At 45.8% G+C, this 18,619-nt stretch overlaps 3 protein-coding genes across 11 annotated transcripts in view; 1 reads left to right on the forward strand and 2 right to left on the reverse strand.

Moving 5' to 3' along the window:
• cdkn2aip (CDKN2A interacting protein) lies at positions 1–4,641 on the reverse strand (the record flags this gene model as incomplete). Its single annotated transcript, XM_082518447.1, is given in 5 exon segments — positions 1–2,151; positions 3,394–3,518; positions 3,606–3,855; positions 4,483–4,608; positions 4,611–4,641. Coding segments are annotated over 5 exon segments (1,122 nt in total). The 3' UTR covers positions 1–1,561.
• Positions 4,614–17,712, forward strand: tubgcp4 (tubulin gamma complex component 4). Its single transcript, XM_082514904.1, has 18 exons — positions 4,614–4,717; positions 11,218–11,346; positions 11,443–11,565; positions 11,639–11,692; positions 11,767–11,823; positions 12,111–12,190; positions 13,159–13,360; positions 13,437–13,602; positions 13,690–13,814; positions 13,911–13,961; positions 14,045–14,150; positions 14,447–14,554; positions 15,480–15,624; positions 15,711–15,888; positions 16,177–16,311; positions 16,401–16,517; positions 16,596–16,735; positions 16,848–17,712. The coding sequence occupies exons 1-18, from the start codon at positions 4,640–4,642 to the stop codon at positions 16,852–16,854; spliced, it is 2,001 nt and encodes a 666-aa protein (XP_082371030.1). The 5' UTR covers positions 4,614–4,639; the 3' UTR covers positions 16,855–17,712.
• The window catches only part of tp53bp1 (tumor protein p53 binding protein, 1), a 22,512-nt gene continuing 21,597 nt past the window's right edge, over positions 17,705–18,619 (reverse strand). For all 9 annotated transcript variants that reach the window (XM_082513223.1, XM_082513224.1, XM_082513227.1 and 6 more), the window contains 2 exons: positions 18,130–18,266; positions 17,705–18,038 (listed from right to left, as the gene is read on the reverse strand). In XM_082513223.1, the coding sequence (XP_082369349.1) occupies positions 17,839–18,038; positions 18,130–18,266 (337 nt within the window). In that variant the 3' untranslated portion in view covers positions 17,705–17,838. The remainder of the gene's footprint in view (positions 18,039–18,129; positions 18,267–18,619) is intronic.

Here is an 18,619-nt window from a genome sequence, read left to right on the forward strand (position 1 = left end):
TTAGTTTCAATTTGGTTTATTTAAAAATTATATAGAAACAGGAGCACTGGTGTAAACGTACATGGAACAGTACAGATACTCACAATCTAACGCAACCCTGTTCAATTTCAACCGAGACTGCAAGAAAGAAACAAACACGTTACGGCAGCACGTTACCCTCAAACACATCAGAAACACACACGCGTGTCCAAACGCACATTCTTCATATTAACAACCAAATACTTCAAACTTTCTCTTTTTTAACATCAACTTATTAATAATAATATCAAAGAAAAGCAGTAGCATTTACAGTCAAACAGGTACTGTAGTTGGCAGAGTCTCCCTCAGTTTCTGTCTGAATAATAATAAAACAAACAATCTTTAGTTAAGTCTGTGTGGACATGTTTTTAAATCACTTAAGCCTGGGATGCCAGTTCCATGAAGAACTGCAAACCAGTAACCATGACTGTAACCAGGATTTCAGAAGTTTATCTCAACTAAGACATAATCAACGCACTGTTTCTCCAAGCTAATCAAAAAATTAAGAATAATGTGATCAATTCAATAAGGTGCAGCCTAATATGATATCACATGTACTGTTACAGTGGGCGACGCTCATATTAACAATAAAACCAGTGTTTAGAAAAACCAGGGAATGTGCAAGTAACACGTGTGAGCCAAAAGCTGCCAGTTTTTCTCCTCTTGGCTCTGTATGACATCAGCGAGAGCAGGCGTGGCTTACAGCACACTGATCATACTGCTGTTCATGACAGGCAGCCAATTAGAATACAGCTGACTGAGAGGGAAAGGAGCTGAATCAGCTGGTTTCAGACAGGGGGAGGGGCTGAAAACAAGGAAGAATGATTGTGAATTATGTTACAGAGATGGGAATGAGCATGAGAGGTCCCCCTCTTTAAGTGCAGCTCACGACAGAACAATGTCATTGCAACCCTTCACAAGTACAATTAAAGGAAAAGACTGACATTTATCACTGAAACAAGAAAAAAGTAAACTAAATGTGGACTGGTGCGCCACAGTCTGATGTTTTTAATATTCTCAGTAAGGAACATCATGTTTAGAAGAGAATCGTTACCCTGACAGGTTATTGAAGCTGTTATTGTTGAGACCGTGTGACTCACTTTGCTTGTAAGTTGGAACCTAAAAAACTCGATCCCTACCAATCAAATAACACCTCATGTACTCCTGTGTTACAGTCATGAAATCAGCAGATAAAAAGCTGTGACACAGGAAGTGGGGACGAGCTACTGGCCAAACTGCTTAAACAGTCAAACGGTGTAAATTGCAGTTTTGCTCATTGGTGGCTGCTTTTAACCAGTGCCACAGGCGCCCACTCCACACTTTGGTTCGCTGTTTGCTGTCTTTACAACTCAGATAATGGCTGAAAATATCAGGTACCAGGTAAGATTATTTAGAAATGAAGGTATTGTGTGAAATGCACCATGACAGTTAATGCTCCAAGTTACCTAATATTCTCTGGGATTAGCTACGATGGTCAGCTGCATAACAGTCTGGTCCCGACACAGGCGCGAACACCTTCAGTAGCTCCGCCCAGTCAAAGCTTCTACGATGAACCGTCTTCCAGCTGCTCGTCCTGAAAAGGGTAGCTGAGAGCAGGAGGAAAGCCCTGACTGCGGGGCTGTTCATCCAACAGCATCAGATCATCCACGTCTTTTCCTTTGTACCTCCGCCGACAGATCTTTACAGTGACTTTCCGCCCCTGAAATACTTTAAGGGCTTCTTTGGAAGCCATGGCTCTGGCAGCGGCCTCGTCGCGCCCATATCCTGTGCCCATGAAAACAGTCTGACAGCGAATTTCACACACGTGGCCTTCCTTCTGTGTGCGTCCTGCGGGGAGGCCCGTGATGTCCTTAAGCGGCACAAACACGCACGTCAGGGTTTGCTTGCACGACTCCACGCAGCTGCGAAGGATTTCAAAATGGTCCAAGTTGGGCCCAAAGCCCCCGGCCGACACCAGCTTCCACGCCACAGCCTTGTACAGGCGGTTGAAGAAGGGCTGGTGCTCAGCTGGAGCCTGTGGAGGTGGTCCCAGCTTCTGACTCGCAGGCCGCGCCGCCGTCCTGAGCGTAGGTCTGCTGTCGAGCTCATTAGGCCCAGCCTTGGCTCTTTTCACGCAGGTGTCATCCTCAAGCTCTGCAAAAGACGACACAGCAGGCAGGAAAACGTTCACTGCACAGGGATCTGCATTTAATGAGGAAACGGAGCCTCAGGTGTGGGTGTGGAGAAAACACACTGAAACCTCACAGCAACAGAGAACAGCAGTGAATGGATTTGTTGTAACGAGCTACAGAAAACTGTCAAATCTATTCTTGGATTGAAGTCACATCACTTGTAAAGGCCGTCCAAGGTAACCTTAAGCTGTTATCATGGGGAATGAAACTAATGTAAATGTTACTCTGTGTTCATATATGTCCGTGGTCACACGTGTGACAGGATCTCTTTTGCTTCTTAGCATGCAGTGTTTGTTTTTTGCACTTAAACACCCTGCAGCCCGTTTGTGGTAGATGCTGCTCCCTGCTCTGTCTGCGGCTTAGTCACAAACACACAACAGACACAATCCAGAATTAAAGTATTACAGATTTACTGCTGTTTGCATTCACAGCCGCCATCATGGATTGTTGAGTCAGGCTTGGTCGGCTGCTCCGACTTTCTGAGTTGAGAATCTGACCTGCGGCGATGTTCCAGTGGAAATTCAGAGCGTGAAGTCACTAATAGTATTTGAATCCAATGCAATCACAATGCACGATAAGCATTTAAGCATTGTTAACGGGGCTTTTAAATAATATACACAACTACAGCCAAATCAACATGGCTGTAGAATATTATCTTTACGGCTGTTTTTGATGACATAATCTGTACAGGTGTGTTAATGTCACCTGTCACCATTGGTTTTCTATGTATGTATCACCCTGAATATTCCACAGAAGGTAGAAGTATGAGACTGCAGGCCAAACACTCAGCTTTGCAATTATTTGCATTATATTTCAATTATTATTTGGGCTCCTAATGATTAGGTAATCTGCATAAAAGAAATATTCTTCTGCATTCATTTGTTTTGTCATCGAGTGTCCCCATTTCTCTACAGGGGTCAAATTTGGCTAAAACTCAGCTCGATCCCTGAGGATGGATGGAGCCTGTGGTCAACAGGAAGTAACTATTATGCCAAGGTTACAAAAGGCAACCTTTGAGGAGGATCATTAACAGCTGCCTTCTAAGTGCAACAAATGCATGATTGTGTCTTGCATTAATGAGTAGCCGAAATCAATTAATTATGATTTTCTGTCGTTACCAAGCAGCAGCAGAAAAACCTGGACCCCATTAAATAACATGTAGTTAACCTGTGAAGATGAAATGTTAAACATGTGCACTGCTTACCAGCTGATGCGCTCCTCTTTCCTCTGGCAGTGAATTCATCTTTTGTTGTTTTGTGAACAGGAGGATCTTGGACTTTTATCCCTTCTCCCATCTCTTTGATCTTGTCCATTACAGCCTGTGGATAGCTGAGGGATTTAAAAGGTAACAATGAACTCTTGTTTTAGCGGAGAGCATCCACAGCTTTGTCATTCTGCTTCATCAGCGTGTCCTACCTGCAGCCCAGGAAAACGTGATTAGCCCAGACCATGGACAAAGAGAGCAGCCTGTCCAGGCTGCTGCTGGAGACTCCTGGCTTCACTGTCGGGAAAGCCTCCATGTTCCTAAGGATGAACTCTCTCCGAGCGACCCACTGCTTGTTGCTTTCACAGTAGCTTCTGAATGTTTCCACCCATTGGGCCAGCTGCGGATTCTGGCCCAGGTACTCTGCAACCACGTCCTCTCCGCCACTCTCCCCCGCCATCCCTGCATTCAGACACGGTTTTACGGTTAGAAGAACAACAGAAAACTAGCAGCAGCTTATTTATTTGTTAGCGGTTAGCAGTGCTAGCGTGAATCACGCCACTTAAACTCAACAAGATGACGTAAAATGGCGGTGGCCCTACTAGTTTTAAACCGCTGGTGTTTTCCTGCTGACTTGCCTGAGAGCAGCCTAACGTTTGTTGTGTCAACTAGTAAATATACCAGAGTGGACCCAACAAACCGACTCCACGAACTAACGTTAGGACATACGGCTAGTGGAATAACATTAGCTACAGCAGAAGACACGCTAACAGCAAAAACACAGACATAAACGAGAGTAACGGGGTTGCCGTTGCTTGCACAGGAAATATAAAGTTTGTATTTTATACAGTAACTACGACATACCAAACGCTCTCCGTTGCGATGCGTTTCAGCTAGTTACATGGCCGAATGATGACGCCAGACTCGCGACGATATCTTAGTGCACAGGAAAAAAAACTACAATTCCCATGAGCTGGCTTGTGTATATCACAGAGCTCATTGAAATCCAAACAAAGCACGCTTGGAGTTGCTAAAAGCTCTTGTCGATTTTAAAAACAAATAACATCGCAAGCCTGACTACTCCACTACCGAGGAGTACTGTCTCCTGCTCCGGCAGCACTCTTCCCGTGATGCTTTTCGCGCTCACGTAACAAATCTGCGACGGCTCCGGCGGCGGTTTGTTTTGGTGGCTGAATGGGAATCTCTCCGCTACATTTCAATTTCAGACACTTTAAGTTTAATTGACATGATTCACGAGCTCTTACTGGCGCTGAGCGGATACCCGGGGACGATTTTTACATGGAACAAACGAACCGGTTTACAGGTAACACGGAAACACTGCAGTTCTCCGATACGATAACTTCGCCCAGATGTTAGCTAATATGCATGTGGTTACAAGTCAAAGCTTGGCAATGTATTACAATTTATTAATTATGCATGAGCTAAATTATTAGCTTTGGTAGCACTATATTAAGGATATACATTTTTGCTAGGATAGTTACTGAACGAGACAATTGGCAGGTTTAAATACTGCAAGATGAAACGTCACTCACCTGCCTCTTTATTAGGTACCCCTGTTCGTTTACGCGAGTATCAGCCAATCACATTACTGCAAATCGATGCATTTTGGCATGTAAACATATTCAAGAGGACCTGCTGAATGTCTGTGAAGGTCCTCAGTCATCCAGGTCATCGTAGTCTAAAGAGCTTGGAAAGAAAAGCGTCTGGACTGTTGTATTGCTGATAATGTTTGCACTCCGTGCTTACTGTCCCTTGTGGTCCACCGTAGTGGCAACGGGGAGTGTTTGCTGTCACGAAAGTGGGTGTGTTTTATGTTGAAATGGACGAGCGGCAATAAAGATAATGGTGGCTCACGAAGCAGATTATGAACACGTTATTCATAAGTTTGAGACAGAATATTACATGGTGTCAGAAGTGGGATACTTTGGACACAAACTTTGGACACAAACACAAACAAAAGATAGGAGGGCACCTCATTATAATAAGATGGGAAAAGTGTGTGGAAGATGTGCACGAGCACACAGCCAGAAGGAGGAGTGTCCTGCAAAAGGGAAGAGGTGCAAAAAGTGCAATAAAATGAACCACTTTGCCAAAGCATGCCGTTCACAAGCACCACACCAACCCAACCCAGTGTACTCTATTAACCCTGACACTCCAAGCGATGAAGCGGAGCTATTCATAGATTCCATAACAAAGTGCAACGAAGGGGAGGCCGATGAACAGGCTTACGCCGACGTAGAAGTAGGCTCACTGCATCACACCGTGAGTTTTAAGCTTGACACAGGAGCCACTGCTAACGTCATCCCTGCCCGATTGTTTAAGAAGTGTTTTAAGCAGGTTAGCTTGGCACCGCCCACACGCACACTATCTGGCTATGGAGGAGAAAAGCTCAACATCAAGGGCACATGCCAGTTGAAGTGCAGGTGGAAAGGCATTCACAAGATGCTGACATTTGACATAGTAGACACTGCAGCACCCCCCATCCTAGGGTTGAGAGCATGCCTGGATCTAAACCTAGTCAAGCTGGTCATGTCAGTACAGATCACAAATGTCATGGAGGAGTTTGCCGATGTGTTCGAGGGCATAGGGAAATTCCCAGGAGAATGCGACTTACACATTGACCCAGACGCCATGCCCGTTGTGTGCCCCCCCCGGAGGATCCCTTTCACACTGCGGGAACGACTGAAACGGGAGTTGGATGACATGGAGAAAAACGGCATAATCATCAAAGTAAAAGAACCCACAGAATGGGTAAACGGACTGGTGGTCGCAGAGAAGCGTACTGGGAAGCTCAGAGTATGCCTCGATCCTCGCGAATTAAACAAAGCCATCAAAAGACCTCATTACCCGCTTCCAACATTGGATGACATCACACCAAAGCTGGCAGGAGCACAGTACTTCAGTGTCATGGATGCTCGCTCAGGCTATTGGGCCATCCAACTAACCACCAAGTCATCGCTCCTCACCACCTTCAACACGACCTTTGGCAGGTACCGTTTTCTGCGCCTTCCTTTTGGGATAATATCAGCACAGGACATTTTCCAAAGGAAAATCGATGAGACGTATGAAGGGCTCAATGGAGTGGCAGCCATCGTGGATGACATCCTCGTGTTTGGCAGGACAAAGGAGGAACACGACGAGAACCTCCGTGCCATGCTTGAGCGCACACGGGAGCGAGGAGTACGTCTCAATCCAGAGAAATGTGTCATAGGCGCCACAGAAGTGAGCTACTTTGGACACAAACTCACCCGGGAGGGCATCCAGCCAGACCCAAAGAAACTGCAGGCCATAAAGGACATGCCACCTCCTGAGAATAAGAATGAGCTTGAGACAATCCTTGGAATGGCGAACTACCTGTCCAGATTCGCACCACGACTATCAGAGGTGAACGCACCGCTGCGTCAGCTGCTCAAACAAGACTCAGAGTTCATCTGGGATCAGACCCACGACAGAGTCTTCCAGCAAATGAAAGATCTCATAACCAGAGAACCAGGCCCCATACTGGCATACTACGACACGACCAAGGAGCTACGGCTACAGGTAGATGCATCAAAGTATGGTTTGGGAGCTGTGTTAATGCAGGACGGACATCCAATAGCATATGCTTCAAAGACACTGACCCTAACAGAAGTCAACTATGCACAGATCGAAAAAGAGCTCTTTGCAGTGCTGTTTGGATGCAAGCGTTTCCACACGTACATATACGGCAGGAGAGTCATCGTAGAGTCGGACCACAAGCCGTTGGAGCACATACTGAAGAAACCAATCTCTGTAGCCCCTGCTCGTCTGCAGCGCATGCTGTTACAGCTGCAGAGATACGACATAGAGATCGTGCACCGGCCCGGAAAAGACATACCTGTGGCCGACACACTGTCCAGGAAACCATTGCCCGACCAAGACAGCACGCTGAGTGAAGGCATGGAGGACCAGATCCACTCGGTGATAAACAGCCTCCCAGTAAGTGACAAAAAACTCTCAGAGATACAGGCTGCAACAGGATGCGACCCGCAGCTCACCCTGCTGAAGCAAATTGTGCAGGATGGCTGGCCTGAGGACAGAAAAAAATGCCCCAAAACCCTTTTGGACTTCTGGACTTTCAGAGATGAAATTTCACACTCCCATGGCATCATCTTCAAAGGTGACAAAATTATAGTGCCAACAGCCCTAAGAAACAACATGCTGGAGAGAATCCACACTGGGCACATGGGGATTGAGAGGAGTAAGCAGAGAGCAAGGGACGCCCTCTTCTGGCCAGGCATGGGCAAGGACATAGCTGCCACGGTGGAAAACTGTTCCATATGTCAGGAGAGGCGCGCGGCGAATCCCAAAGAACCTCTCATCCCACACCAGATCCCTGAGAGGCCATGGCAGGCAGTGGCCTCAGATCTCTTCACATGGCGTGGACGGGACTACTTGGTAGTTGTGGACTACTACAGCCGCTACTTTGAGGTCGAAAGGCTATTCTCTACCACTGCAGGGTCCGTCATCAAAAAGCTCAAGGCCATATTCGCCAGACATGGTATACCAGAGACGCTTATCTCAGATAACGGCCCACAATACAGCTCTCGAGAGTTCAAGGATTTTGCAGTCACATGGGACTTTGTCCACACGACCTCAAGTCCTTTGTACCCGCAAAGCAACGGCCTTGCCGAAAGAACAGTCAAGATGGCCAAATCAGTTCTGGATAAAGCTCATGCTCAGGGAGTAGATCCCTACCTGTCCCTATTGGAGCAAAGGAACACGCCAGTCGACAGCTTCAGGTCACCCGCGCAGCTCCTCATGAGTCGACGTCTACGCTCTGTTACCGGATGCCACCTGGTACCTCGCATCATAAGCCCGACGGTTGTGCAAAAAACACGGATGGAAAGACAAGAGCATCAGAGGCGTTACTACAATCGCAGCGCCACACCACTACCGAGGCTGCAGCAGGGGGACCACATTCGCTTTCAGCACGAGTCCGGAGCCTGGAAACCGGCTGTCATCATCCGACCTGCAGAGACTGCCCGCTCTTTCGTGATCCACACTGGCGAGGGACAGACTATACGGCGTAACCGACGGCACCTGAGAGGCGCCAAGGCGTCACCGGCACCTTCAGCACCAACATCCGATCTGGTAACCCAGCCAGATAGTGCGGCTCAACAACAAGCAGAGCCCCTGTCACTATCTAGAGACACTACAACACCAACCATGGACACTAGCCCTGCACTGACCACCAGATCAGGACGAGTGGTCAAACCGAGGGTTATTCTTGACCTGTGATGTAAAGGGTGTAGGCGGATCGCTGCCCTAACAAAAAACAAAAAGGAAACATGTCAAATGTCCATGTACTAATGAGTGCATATCCCACATCGCATTGTTGTTGTTAGTTTAGGCCGCAGTAATTTTACACATGGCAATGTTGAAAAACTGTTCCTTATCCTCAGGTTCGGGATGTTCTATTTTGAAATGTATACCAGCTGTGTCACTGGTGGGCATCTAAAAAAAAAAGGGAGATGTTGTATTGCTGATAATGTTTGCACTCCGTGCTTACTGTCCCTTGTGGTCCACCGTAGTGGCAACGGGGAGTGTTTGCTGTCACGAAAGTGGGTGTGTTTTATGTTGAAATGGACGAGCGGCAATAAAGATAATGGTGGCTCACGAAGCAGAGCCAAGCAGTTGCTTGAAGACGTTTCACCTCTCATCAGAAAAGCTTCTTCAGTTCTAAGGTCAAATGGTGGAGAGTCCCAGATTAAAGCCCTGTGGGAGTTTCCTCCGAGAGGGACAAAGGACCCCCTGGTGATCCTCTACCTAATCACACGAGCCAAGGTCACAATCAGCCAGGGTTTCGGGTGAGCTCATTGTGAAACCTGGCCCCACCCTATCATGTGATTTCCTGAGGTCAGATGGCCCAGGATGTGAGTGGGCGTTAAGGTGTCTGGGAAAGATCTCAAAACTGGATTATAGATGGCAGACAGTTGGTGTCGTAAACCCCGCCTTTGCTCAAAGATGGTCGCTCACAGTGGACATAAATGGCTTCTTTCACTCCTTTCAAACCATCTATCCTCTCTGTCCAAAATATGAACATTGGCGGCCTCGAAAGAGTGACCTTTGACCTTCAGATGCAGATGAACAGCTGAGTCTTGTCCCGTGGAGGTGGCTCTTCTATGTTGTGCCATGCGCTTATGAAGTGGCTGTTTGGTCTCTCCAATGTAGAGGTCTGGCATCATACACTACATTATTAAATTTATGTTTAGGAGTTTTGTCTTTCGGGTGAACCAGTTTGGGTCTGAGCGTGTTGCTGGGTCTGAAGTAATCTGGGATGTCGTACTTGGAGAAAACTCTCCTGAGTTTCTCTGATGCACCGGCTACATAGGGGATGTTGTTGTGTCTGTCTTTCTTATCCTCCCTCGCTGGTGTCTGATCTTCTCTTCTCTGCATCTTTGCTGACTTGATAAAAGCCCAATTAGGATAACCGCGTTTCGCCATCTTACAATGCTGTGATTGCAGCCATTCCCCAACTCTTTCTGAGTGGTACTCATGGTTATTGATCAGTGGTTGTTGATCAATGGTCATGAGAATTTGCATAGTCATGATGAAGGAACTGACCTCCCAACCCATTGTTCCTTCAGTGGGCTGGTTTCAGTCATTATGCAAATGTACTGTTTATAAGATTGAAACCTGCAGTCAGCTGAGACTGAAGACGTCACCTGGATGGTGACGAAACGTTTCTCCCACTGAAAACGTCCAGATGAACAGCTTTTGGAGATTCATATATAGATACATATTATCAGAGTACCTGGGGTCTCTGATAAGAAAAACCCAGGTAGTGAGTTGTGGCTGAAATATTCAGTGTATAATTAATTTATTAGACAAGTTTCAAAGATAATCATTAGGGGTAACACAGGGAGGCAACTGCTCCCAGTCACAGTGTTCAGCCAGGCTGCATGTGTGCCTGACTGTATTGGGAATGCATGCAAACATCATGCAAGCTGCACACAGGTCTGATGTGACGGTGCCAGGCTGTGCAGCATTCTGCTGCCCTCATTACAAAAACACAGCATCCAGTAAATAATCGAATACTAGCAACTCTGTAGTGAACACTTTCAGCCACTTCAGGAAACGGGAACGACGCACCAGTTGCAGATTATGTCATGATGTCATCTTCACTGCACATGTAAGACCTGTGCACATACAGTGTGCTGAGTCACAACAACTGAACGTTTTCACTGCAGACATGTGAAATGGTTAAAATAGTGCAAGTAATGATGTCATGGCTCAGTTCTGCTAAAAAGAAGTACATTGATTTTGTTTATTTGTCATTGTTCATGTGTAATGTTGGGGTAGTGCACACTTATCTGAAATATGGTCAGAGACTGTTTAATGTATGTACAGGCAACCCATGGGAACTACGAGCTCAGAACAGCAGGAATGACGGTAACAGTAAAACACACCATGAAAATGCATCACGTCAGAACTAGCAAGAGACATACATAAAATGAAGTATCAGTGTTATATTTTATGTTAAATGGTTATATATTTATCTCTTTATCAGCACTTTATTTTTAAGATTGCTTTGTTGTAGGTTACTATGACAACGCCCTGCAATAAATAAAGTTTCTCTGATTCTGATTCAACTTTATTTAGTCATTTAAAGGACAAAGGAGAAGCGATTTACTGATTTAGCCTCGTCTGGATGAAACTGTTGCATTTTACAGTATTAATAGTGACTGAAATCAGAGGAAAGGAGGCGCGTTGGTGTAATCCATCATTCTAACTTTTATGCATTTCTTAGGCACACATAACTTGTTTTTACGTCACCTTCAGGTGTCCCAGGACCTGCCCTTCCTTCACCCCAGTGAGACCAGTGTCCTCAACAGACTCTGTAAACTGGGCTCAGATTATATACGCTTTACAGAGTTTATAGAACAACACACGGGACATGTTCATCCACAAGTGAGTCCTAAAACATTTATACGTGATGATTTTTTTTCTTTTTGACTGCGTCTTAGACACAGTCTCATTGTTCAGTAATACGTCCCTGCTGTGCAGGAGCATCACAGCAGCCAGCCCAGCCAGACCGGGCTTCATGGGATTTACCTGCGGGCTTTCTGCACGGGGCTGGACTCCATGCTGCAGCCCTACAGGCAGGCCCTGCTGGACCTCGAACAAGAGGTAAAGTCAGGAAAGAGCCAAGAACAGCACCGCGTGTGAGACGAGGCTCATTTCACTCTCTTGTTTGTTTCAGTTCCTCGGAGATCCACATCTGACGATATCCCATGTTAACTACAAGCTTGATCAGGTAAAGACTAAAAAACACATGAAGATTTTCTTCTTAACTAAAATCTAATGCTGACTTGGTTTGTGTTTGTTTAGTTCCAGTTGCTGTTTCCATCTGTGATGGTGGTGGTCGAGACGATAAAGTCACAGAAGGTAAAGCAGAGACACATCATTACTGAATAAAGGAGAGACAGCAGCACTTCTCCAGCATCTGTTCACTGAAAGTCCAAGAAATGAATACTCTTCTCTCTCTGTTTAGTAATGTAGCATACCAGCATGTTTCCTATGGTATATGGACCATAATAGAATAGATAAATGTGTTGTTATCGTCATGAAAATGGACCTTCAGATGAGCGCTTGGTCACCGTACAGTGAGATGCTCTGTAATGCATCAGGAGGGCCTGGCGTGTTGTAAATACCTCTTGTGTCTGCTGAATTAGATCCACGGCTGCCAGATCCTGGAGACGGTGTACAAGCACAGCTGTGGGGGGCTACCTCCGGTACGCATGGCCTTGGAAAAGTAAGTCTATGTTTATCACAGTTTTAGCGTTGGTGTAAAAATACATACGTTATCCTGCCACAGAGACTGTGTGTAACCCTGTGTCGGTGTTTCCTTCATGAGCTAAACAAACTCATTTATCCCAGCGAGCTATTCAAATTCATTGATGCTCATTCCTCGTGACCTCGACCCGTGCTTTGATTGTCACCGCTCCAAACTACAAAGGACAAAGCACGTGAACTTCATTAACCTGTGGACTGTTTTTAATGCCTAGTTGTCATTGTGGTGTTGATTGTATTATGGTGCCACGCTTTGAAGGGTTTTCTACAGTGAGTTCAGTACTTCCTCTAATAATCGTTCGTTTTGAAGGTTCATGTGTGCAACAGTAGAGCTGATGTTAAAGACAGATTCAAGTTCCTGAAAGCTGAAGCAGAAGTGCTTTGGATCAGCTTCATAAACACTTCACTGGTTACTTTATGGTCTCAATCACCAGCTTCAGGTTTGTTTAGCAGGATTCTGTGAATCATGTCCTCACGTACACTAAACATGTTACACTTTAAGGCGTGGCTGCTGTCTGCACATTCTTCTCTTTCTCAGTCAAATTTAGTTGTATTTATATAGCACCAACGCCTCAGGTGCTTTATACTGTAAGGTAGAGAAACTCTGACAATCATATGACCCCCCTATGAGCAAGCACTTTGGCGACAGTGGAAAAGAAAAACTCCCTTTTAACAGGAAGAAACCTGCAGCAGAAGCAGCCTCAGGGAGACCAAAGACACACAGAGATGAACACTAACACACAGTGTGAGGATAGAACTGGACGTGGTGTAGTTGTCCATTGCTGCTGTTTCTAAAATAACGTTTTGTGGATGTGCATAAATGTGCATTGTCTTGCATGACAGCACGTGCCATAGAATCAGTAGGATGTTTATACTTTCTTATCATTGAACACTGATATCAGCTATCCTTTTGTTTTTTTGAATGTGCAGGATTTTGGCCGTGTGCCACGGTGTGATGTACAAGCAGCTGGCAGCTTGGATGCTGCACGGGCTGCTGCTGGACCAAAGCGAGGAGTTTTTTGTGAAGCAGGGTCCCAGTGCTGGAGGAGCTGCTGCCAACCAAGAGGAGGAAGAAGAAGACCTGGGACTCGGAGGCTTGAGCGGGAAGCAGCTCCGAGAATTACAGGACCTGGTGAGTGGCACGCACGGACGTGCATCCAGCGCTGAACTGCGAGTGTCTTTTAATGTCGGTGTGCGCTGTTGTGCAGAGGCTCATCGAGGAGGAGAACATGCTGGCTCCATCTCTGCAGCAGTTCTCCCTGCGCACAGAGATGCTGCCTTCTTACATCCCCATCCGAGTGGCCGAGAAAATCCTCTTTGTGGGAGAATCTGTCCAGATGTTTGAAAACCACAACCACAGCCCATCCACAGCTGGTACTGGGAGCTTCTGTTGTAACCTATTGGAGTGTGACCTCTTCTTTTTGTGTGGAACAACCCAACATGTTTCCTTTGTATTTTCAGGCTCTATACTGAAACACCAGGAAGACATGTTTGCTGCTGAGCTGCATCGACTCAAACAGCAGACGCTTTTCAGCCTGGTGGATTTTGAGAATTTGATCGATCGCATAAGGAGCACAGTGGCAGAGGTGAGCTCATCAGGGACAGCATCATTTTTAGCATTAAAGAAGGAAAACTAGCGAGCTGCTTTTACAAAGCCCTCATGCTGTCTTACTGATTTGCAGCACCTCTGGACTCTAATGGTGGAAGAGGCAGATCTGCTTGAGCAGCTCAAGGTTTGTCCTCATCGCCCTTGGTTCTGCATCATAAATCAGCGTGAAATGAACCGTGCTGATGTTTGTGTTTTCTTTGTTCCCAGATCATTAAGGACTTCTACCTCCTGGGTCGCGGAGAGCTCTACCAGGTTTTTATTGACCTGGCGCAGCACATGCTGAAGACTCCTCCGACGGCTGTCACTGAGCACGGTAAATATTCTCAAACAGCTTCCCCTCTCTGCTTATTTGTTCACAGGTAAGTTACACAGTTAAACACAGTATGCAGCTGTTTGTCATGATGTGTTCACGTCTTTCGTGCCGTGCTGCATGCCAAAAAAAAAAAGAAGAAAAATCTTAATGATAAAACAAAACATTTGCAAGAAACAGACACATGACTTGAAATGTGTGCAGGTTCTGTGTCTCTGCTCATAAAGCAGCATTAAGGTAAAAGCACACTCAAGGTCAAAGCTCTTGCAGCGTCATATCATGTAATTTCTTTTGCACAGATGTAAACGTAGCCTTCCAGCAGGCAGCTCATAAGGTGCTGCTGGACGATGACAACCTCCTGCCTCTGCTGCACCTCACCGTGGACTACCAGGGCAAAGACGGCAAAGGTGGGCTCACTGGGTCACAGTGCAACCTTTGTTTAGGAGCCCCACTCCTGATGTCGTAAAACTCGGCCTGTGGCGGGTGGCGCCCTCTGCTGGCCGAAACTGTTTTTTCCAAATGAAGCCTTCATGCTTTGTCATCAGGTTAAAGCTGTATGTCTACAGCTGCATCATCTGTCCAGTGTTTTATTACAGTTAATACAAAGAATTTATACTGTGACACAGCTACTGTGTTTACTGATCAGATGTCAGATACCCTTATGGTGTACAGGACAACGTGTATATTTTGGCCTATTTTTGAAGTCATAGCAGAATAAACAGAAACGTGGATCACAGAGTGAATGAAACACAGAAGTACAAAGTTCTCGCTTCACTGAAGGTTCGATATCCCAGCTGTTGGGGCTAAAACATTCCCACAAAGGGAAAACCAGCATCCTGCCCTGCAGATGCATTTCAGATACAACATTCTTATGTTGTGATTGAGGCCAGTGTGAAGACGAGGTTTGGAGAACTTTGATTAAAATAGGAGAGGTTCCTTTTAGATACCTACATTCAAACCGTCAACATGTCATATTTATCATTAATCACAGTCATCCCTAAATGTAAGTTCATATAGGCTGAGAGAGAGCTGTTAGTCATTCCAGTATAAAAGCATGTAAAAGGAACAATTAGTCATTTATTTTATTTTAAATATCAGAGTCAGTGTTAAGAGACTGTTAACAGGACTAATCTACATACAAACAAGTATTTATTTATTTATGAAGCACTTAAATCAAACGCTACATATCAGATGTGTGTTTCGCCACACCATAAACTGCAGACTTCAGGTTTTAAACCCTCCCCCACACACACTCTTACAGACAATATTCACCTGGTGTACTTACACCTGTTATCTCGAGCTGATGGTTAGTTACTGTGCCTGCTTTCTCAGATGCGTCACTCCCCAGAGAAGGAGCCACTCCTCCACAAGACACTTCCCCTCGCGAGGTTCCTCCCACAGGCTGGGCAGCCCTCGGTCTCACCTACAAGGTCCAGTGGCCGCTGCACATCCTCTTCACTCCTGCTGTGCTGGAGAAGTGCGTGTTTTCACCCCTTACTGCAGCTTTGATGTGTTTAGTCCCAGTGCATCCAGTCACCGTCCTCTCCTCGTGTGTGTGGTCAGGTACAATGTTGTGTTCAGGTACCTGCTGAGCGTGAGGCGGGTGCAGTCACAGCTGCAGCACTGCTGGGCTCTGCAGATGCAGAGGAAACACCTGAAGTCCAGCCAGACGGACGCTGTGAAGTGGAGGCTACGCAACCACATGGCCTTCTTGATCGACAACTTGCAGTATTATTTGCAGGTAACAATGCAGCCAAGAATTTGAAACTACCAGCGCACAAGATTATCATTTAATGACTTTTGCAAAAGGTTTTAGGTGCCATCAAAGACTTTCCAGCTCAGGGTCTGAGAGATTTAACCAGTTCTCCCATATCCTACTTAAAAATTGACTTGTGGCTAAATTAAATGACATTTCCAAGTCTGATGCAATCAGTCTCCATTCCAACTCAAGCTGATGTTAAAAACCATCATAGGAATAATAATTCAAGGAAAAAAGAATCACGTGCTGTTTGAATTATTTAAACTGCAGGTGGATGTGCTGGAGTCTCAGTTCTCTCAGCTGCTTCAGCAGATCAACTCCACCAGAGACTTTGAGAGCATCCGACTGGCCCACGATCATTTCCTCAGTAACCTGCTGGCCCAGTCCTTCATCCTCCTGAAGCCGGTATGAGACGCCAAACAGAAATGATGCTCAGCTGCTACATTTCACCCTCCTTACCTGAGGCCGCTCTGCTCACCTACTCTCACTTTCAGGTGTTTCACTGCCTCAACGAGATCCTCGAGCTGTGCCATAACTTCTGCTCTCTGGTCAGTCAGACTGTGGTTTCACTGGACGACAGGGGAACCGCTCAGCTCGATCTGCTAGTCAAGGTAGCGAATACACACCTTTTTTCCCTCTGTCTGAAACTGTAAAGAGATTTTTGTAATGCCAACTCTGTCAAATTTCAGGGCTTCAGACGGCAGTCATCCCTCCTGTTCAAAATTCTGTCGAGTGTTAGGAACCATCAGATAAACTCTGATCTGGCTCAGCTGTTGCTGCGACTGGACTACAACAAATACTACACCCAAGCTGGAGGCACACTGGGCAGGTAGGACCAGTGTGATCGTCATCTATAGCGCATGTCCAGGTGCAGAAAAATTCAACAGACGGTCATCATGTACCACAGTTAATCTAAAATATATACTTCCTGCTTTTTTCAGTGTTTAAGAAGAGCGCACAGGAAGTTATTTAACCTGCAGAAGAGACTCCCATCAGTGTTCTCCACCGAATCTTTGAACAGCCAAATTACAATGATCACTTTCACTGTAGTAATACTGAACTGAGCAGATAGTTTGGGTTTGTTTTACATGCAGAGATGATCAAACTGCTCTGAAGTTAACATGAGAAGCAAGAAAAATGAACGTCGCTGTTTTTGTAGAGCTCACTGCATCAAAAAAAGACATTTACATGTAAGAGAAAGTCTTAACTTGAGTGGAAGTAGTTCAGTGTGGCCCAAACAACCAAAGGAAAAGTCTGTTTGTTCCCTTTGTCGATGAGATCGTGGAGAACAGTCTGATCTTTGTTTGATAAAACTGTAGAATTGATGTAAAAGATGAGATTGTGACATCACCTGGTTTCTGGATTTGAAATGACCACATACCATATATCTGAGCAAGCAAGGTCCTATTTGTGAAAGCAGTAGGTAGCCCTGAACAGACGGGTAAGACAGTTGTCAAAAATAAAAAAAACGAGTGCTTTTTAAACCATCAGATCTCTGTAAATGCGTGTAGCCATGGCGACACTTTGCTATGCATCTATTCTAATTGACAGATTAGCATCCTACACTGGCAGCTGCCAGTGTAGGATGCTAATCTTTATGTTTAGCTTGGCCTAAAGCACAGACATGGATTCAATGTGCAGCCTGCCATCGAACTACGCTGGATCATGGAGGCAGAGCTCACAGAAGCACTGCTGGATGTAACGTGGGTGAATCCTCCCTTTGACTCTTGTATAAACTGTAAATATTAACGGCTTGTTGCGTGTACCATTTTGTATGGAGAAAATAAACATCAATGCATTAAAATGAAACAAGGGTCACAATTTATTATCTCATAAAAACGGACAGGATCAAGTTATATACAGCAGAAGCATGCAACAGAACTAACGCTCAACATTTAGCTTGGTCAAAGGCATTTTGCACGTGGGGTCAGATTATGAGGACGACGAGGACGAGGAATAGTCGTGGCAAAACTGAGGCTTGCAATCGAAAGCCAGGCGCTCCCCGCAGATGAGACTCTGGATGAGCCACTCCGGAGACACCAGCGGGATTTCCTGTGATGTTGCGCTTTTCTCGAGCAGCGGCGGACAGGCATGGTCTGTCACCACGAGGTCATACTTGCCAGCAGGAATGTCTAAGGATGGAGCGGGAAAGTGAACGCATTAGTTTCAGCACAGCAGCGAGACAGGGTGCATTGTTTGGACATCACTGTGTGGATCCTGTACCAGAGTCGTCTTTGTCTGCTTGGAACTGCCGGACGGAGGAGCCTCCACCCATGGTCATCAGCTGGGCCCAGAGTTCCACCGGCTTCTCAAACACCAGAAGAGCCCGCAGGCCTTTGAAGGGGCTGCAGCGAGGATGCCTGAGAGACAAACAGAAAAGATCAGAAAGAACAAAGGCTCTGTGACTTATAAACAAGAACACTTTGGTTTATTCCACATGGAAATATCTTAAAGTACCATCATAAAACAATGTCACAGCAGATGACATCACTTAAGACTGACATCACTGAATCAGCTGGGATTCTTACACCTCTGACCTCGTGAGGACGAGGAACAGTAGGAGAAACCAGAATTTTATCAGCACGTTTTCACACTGGTTTCCATTCTGAAGTAACATCCAGCTGTTACATTGTAGCAGACGAGACTTTTACCCCCTAATGTGCTGAAATCTGCCACTTTACTGCTCACAAGGAAAGACGTTTATTAGAAGAGC

Source organism: Aulonocara stuartgranti (assembly GCF_965226115.1).
Source record: "Aulonocara stuartgranti genome assembly, chromosome: 1".
Taxonomy (NCBI): domain Eukaryota; kingdom Metazoa; phylum Chordata; class Actinopteri; order Cichliformes; family Cichlidae; genus Aulonocara; species Aulonocara stuartgranti.

Bases quoted from the DNA above. Each gene is read 5' to 3' on its own strand.
- tubgcp4 (XM_082514904.1), top strand. From the start codon at position 4,640: ATGATTCACGAGCTCTTACTGGCGCTGAGCGGATACCCGGGGACGATT. The intron at 14,151-14,446 runs GTAAATATTCTC...TCTTTTGCACAG, and splicing joins GACGGCTGTCACTGAGCACG to ATGTAAACGTAGCCTTCCAG. The intron at 15,889-16,176 runs GTAACAATGCAG...TTTAAACTGCAG, and splicing joins ACTTGCAGTATTATTTGCAG to GTGGATGTGCTGGAGTCTCA.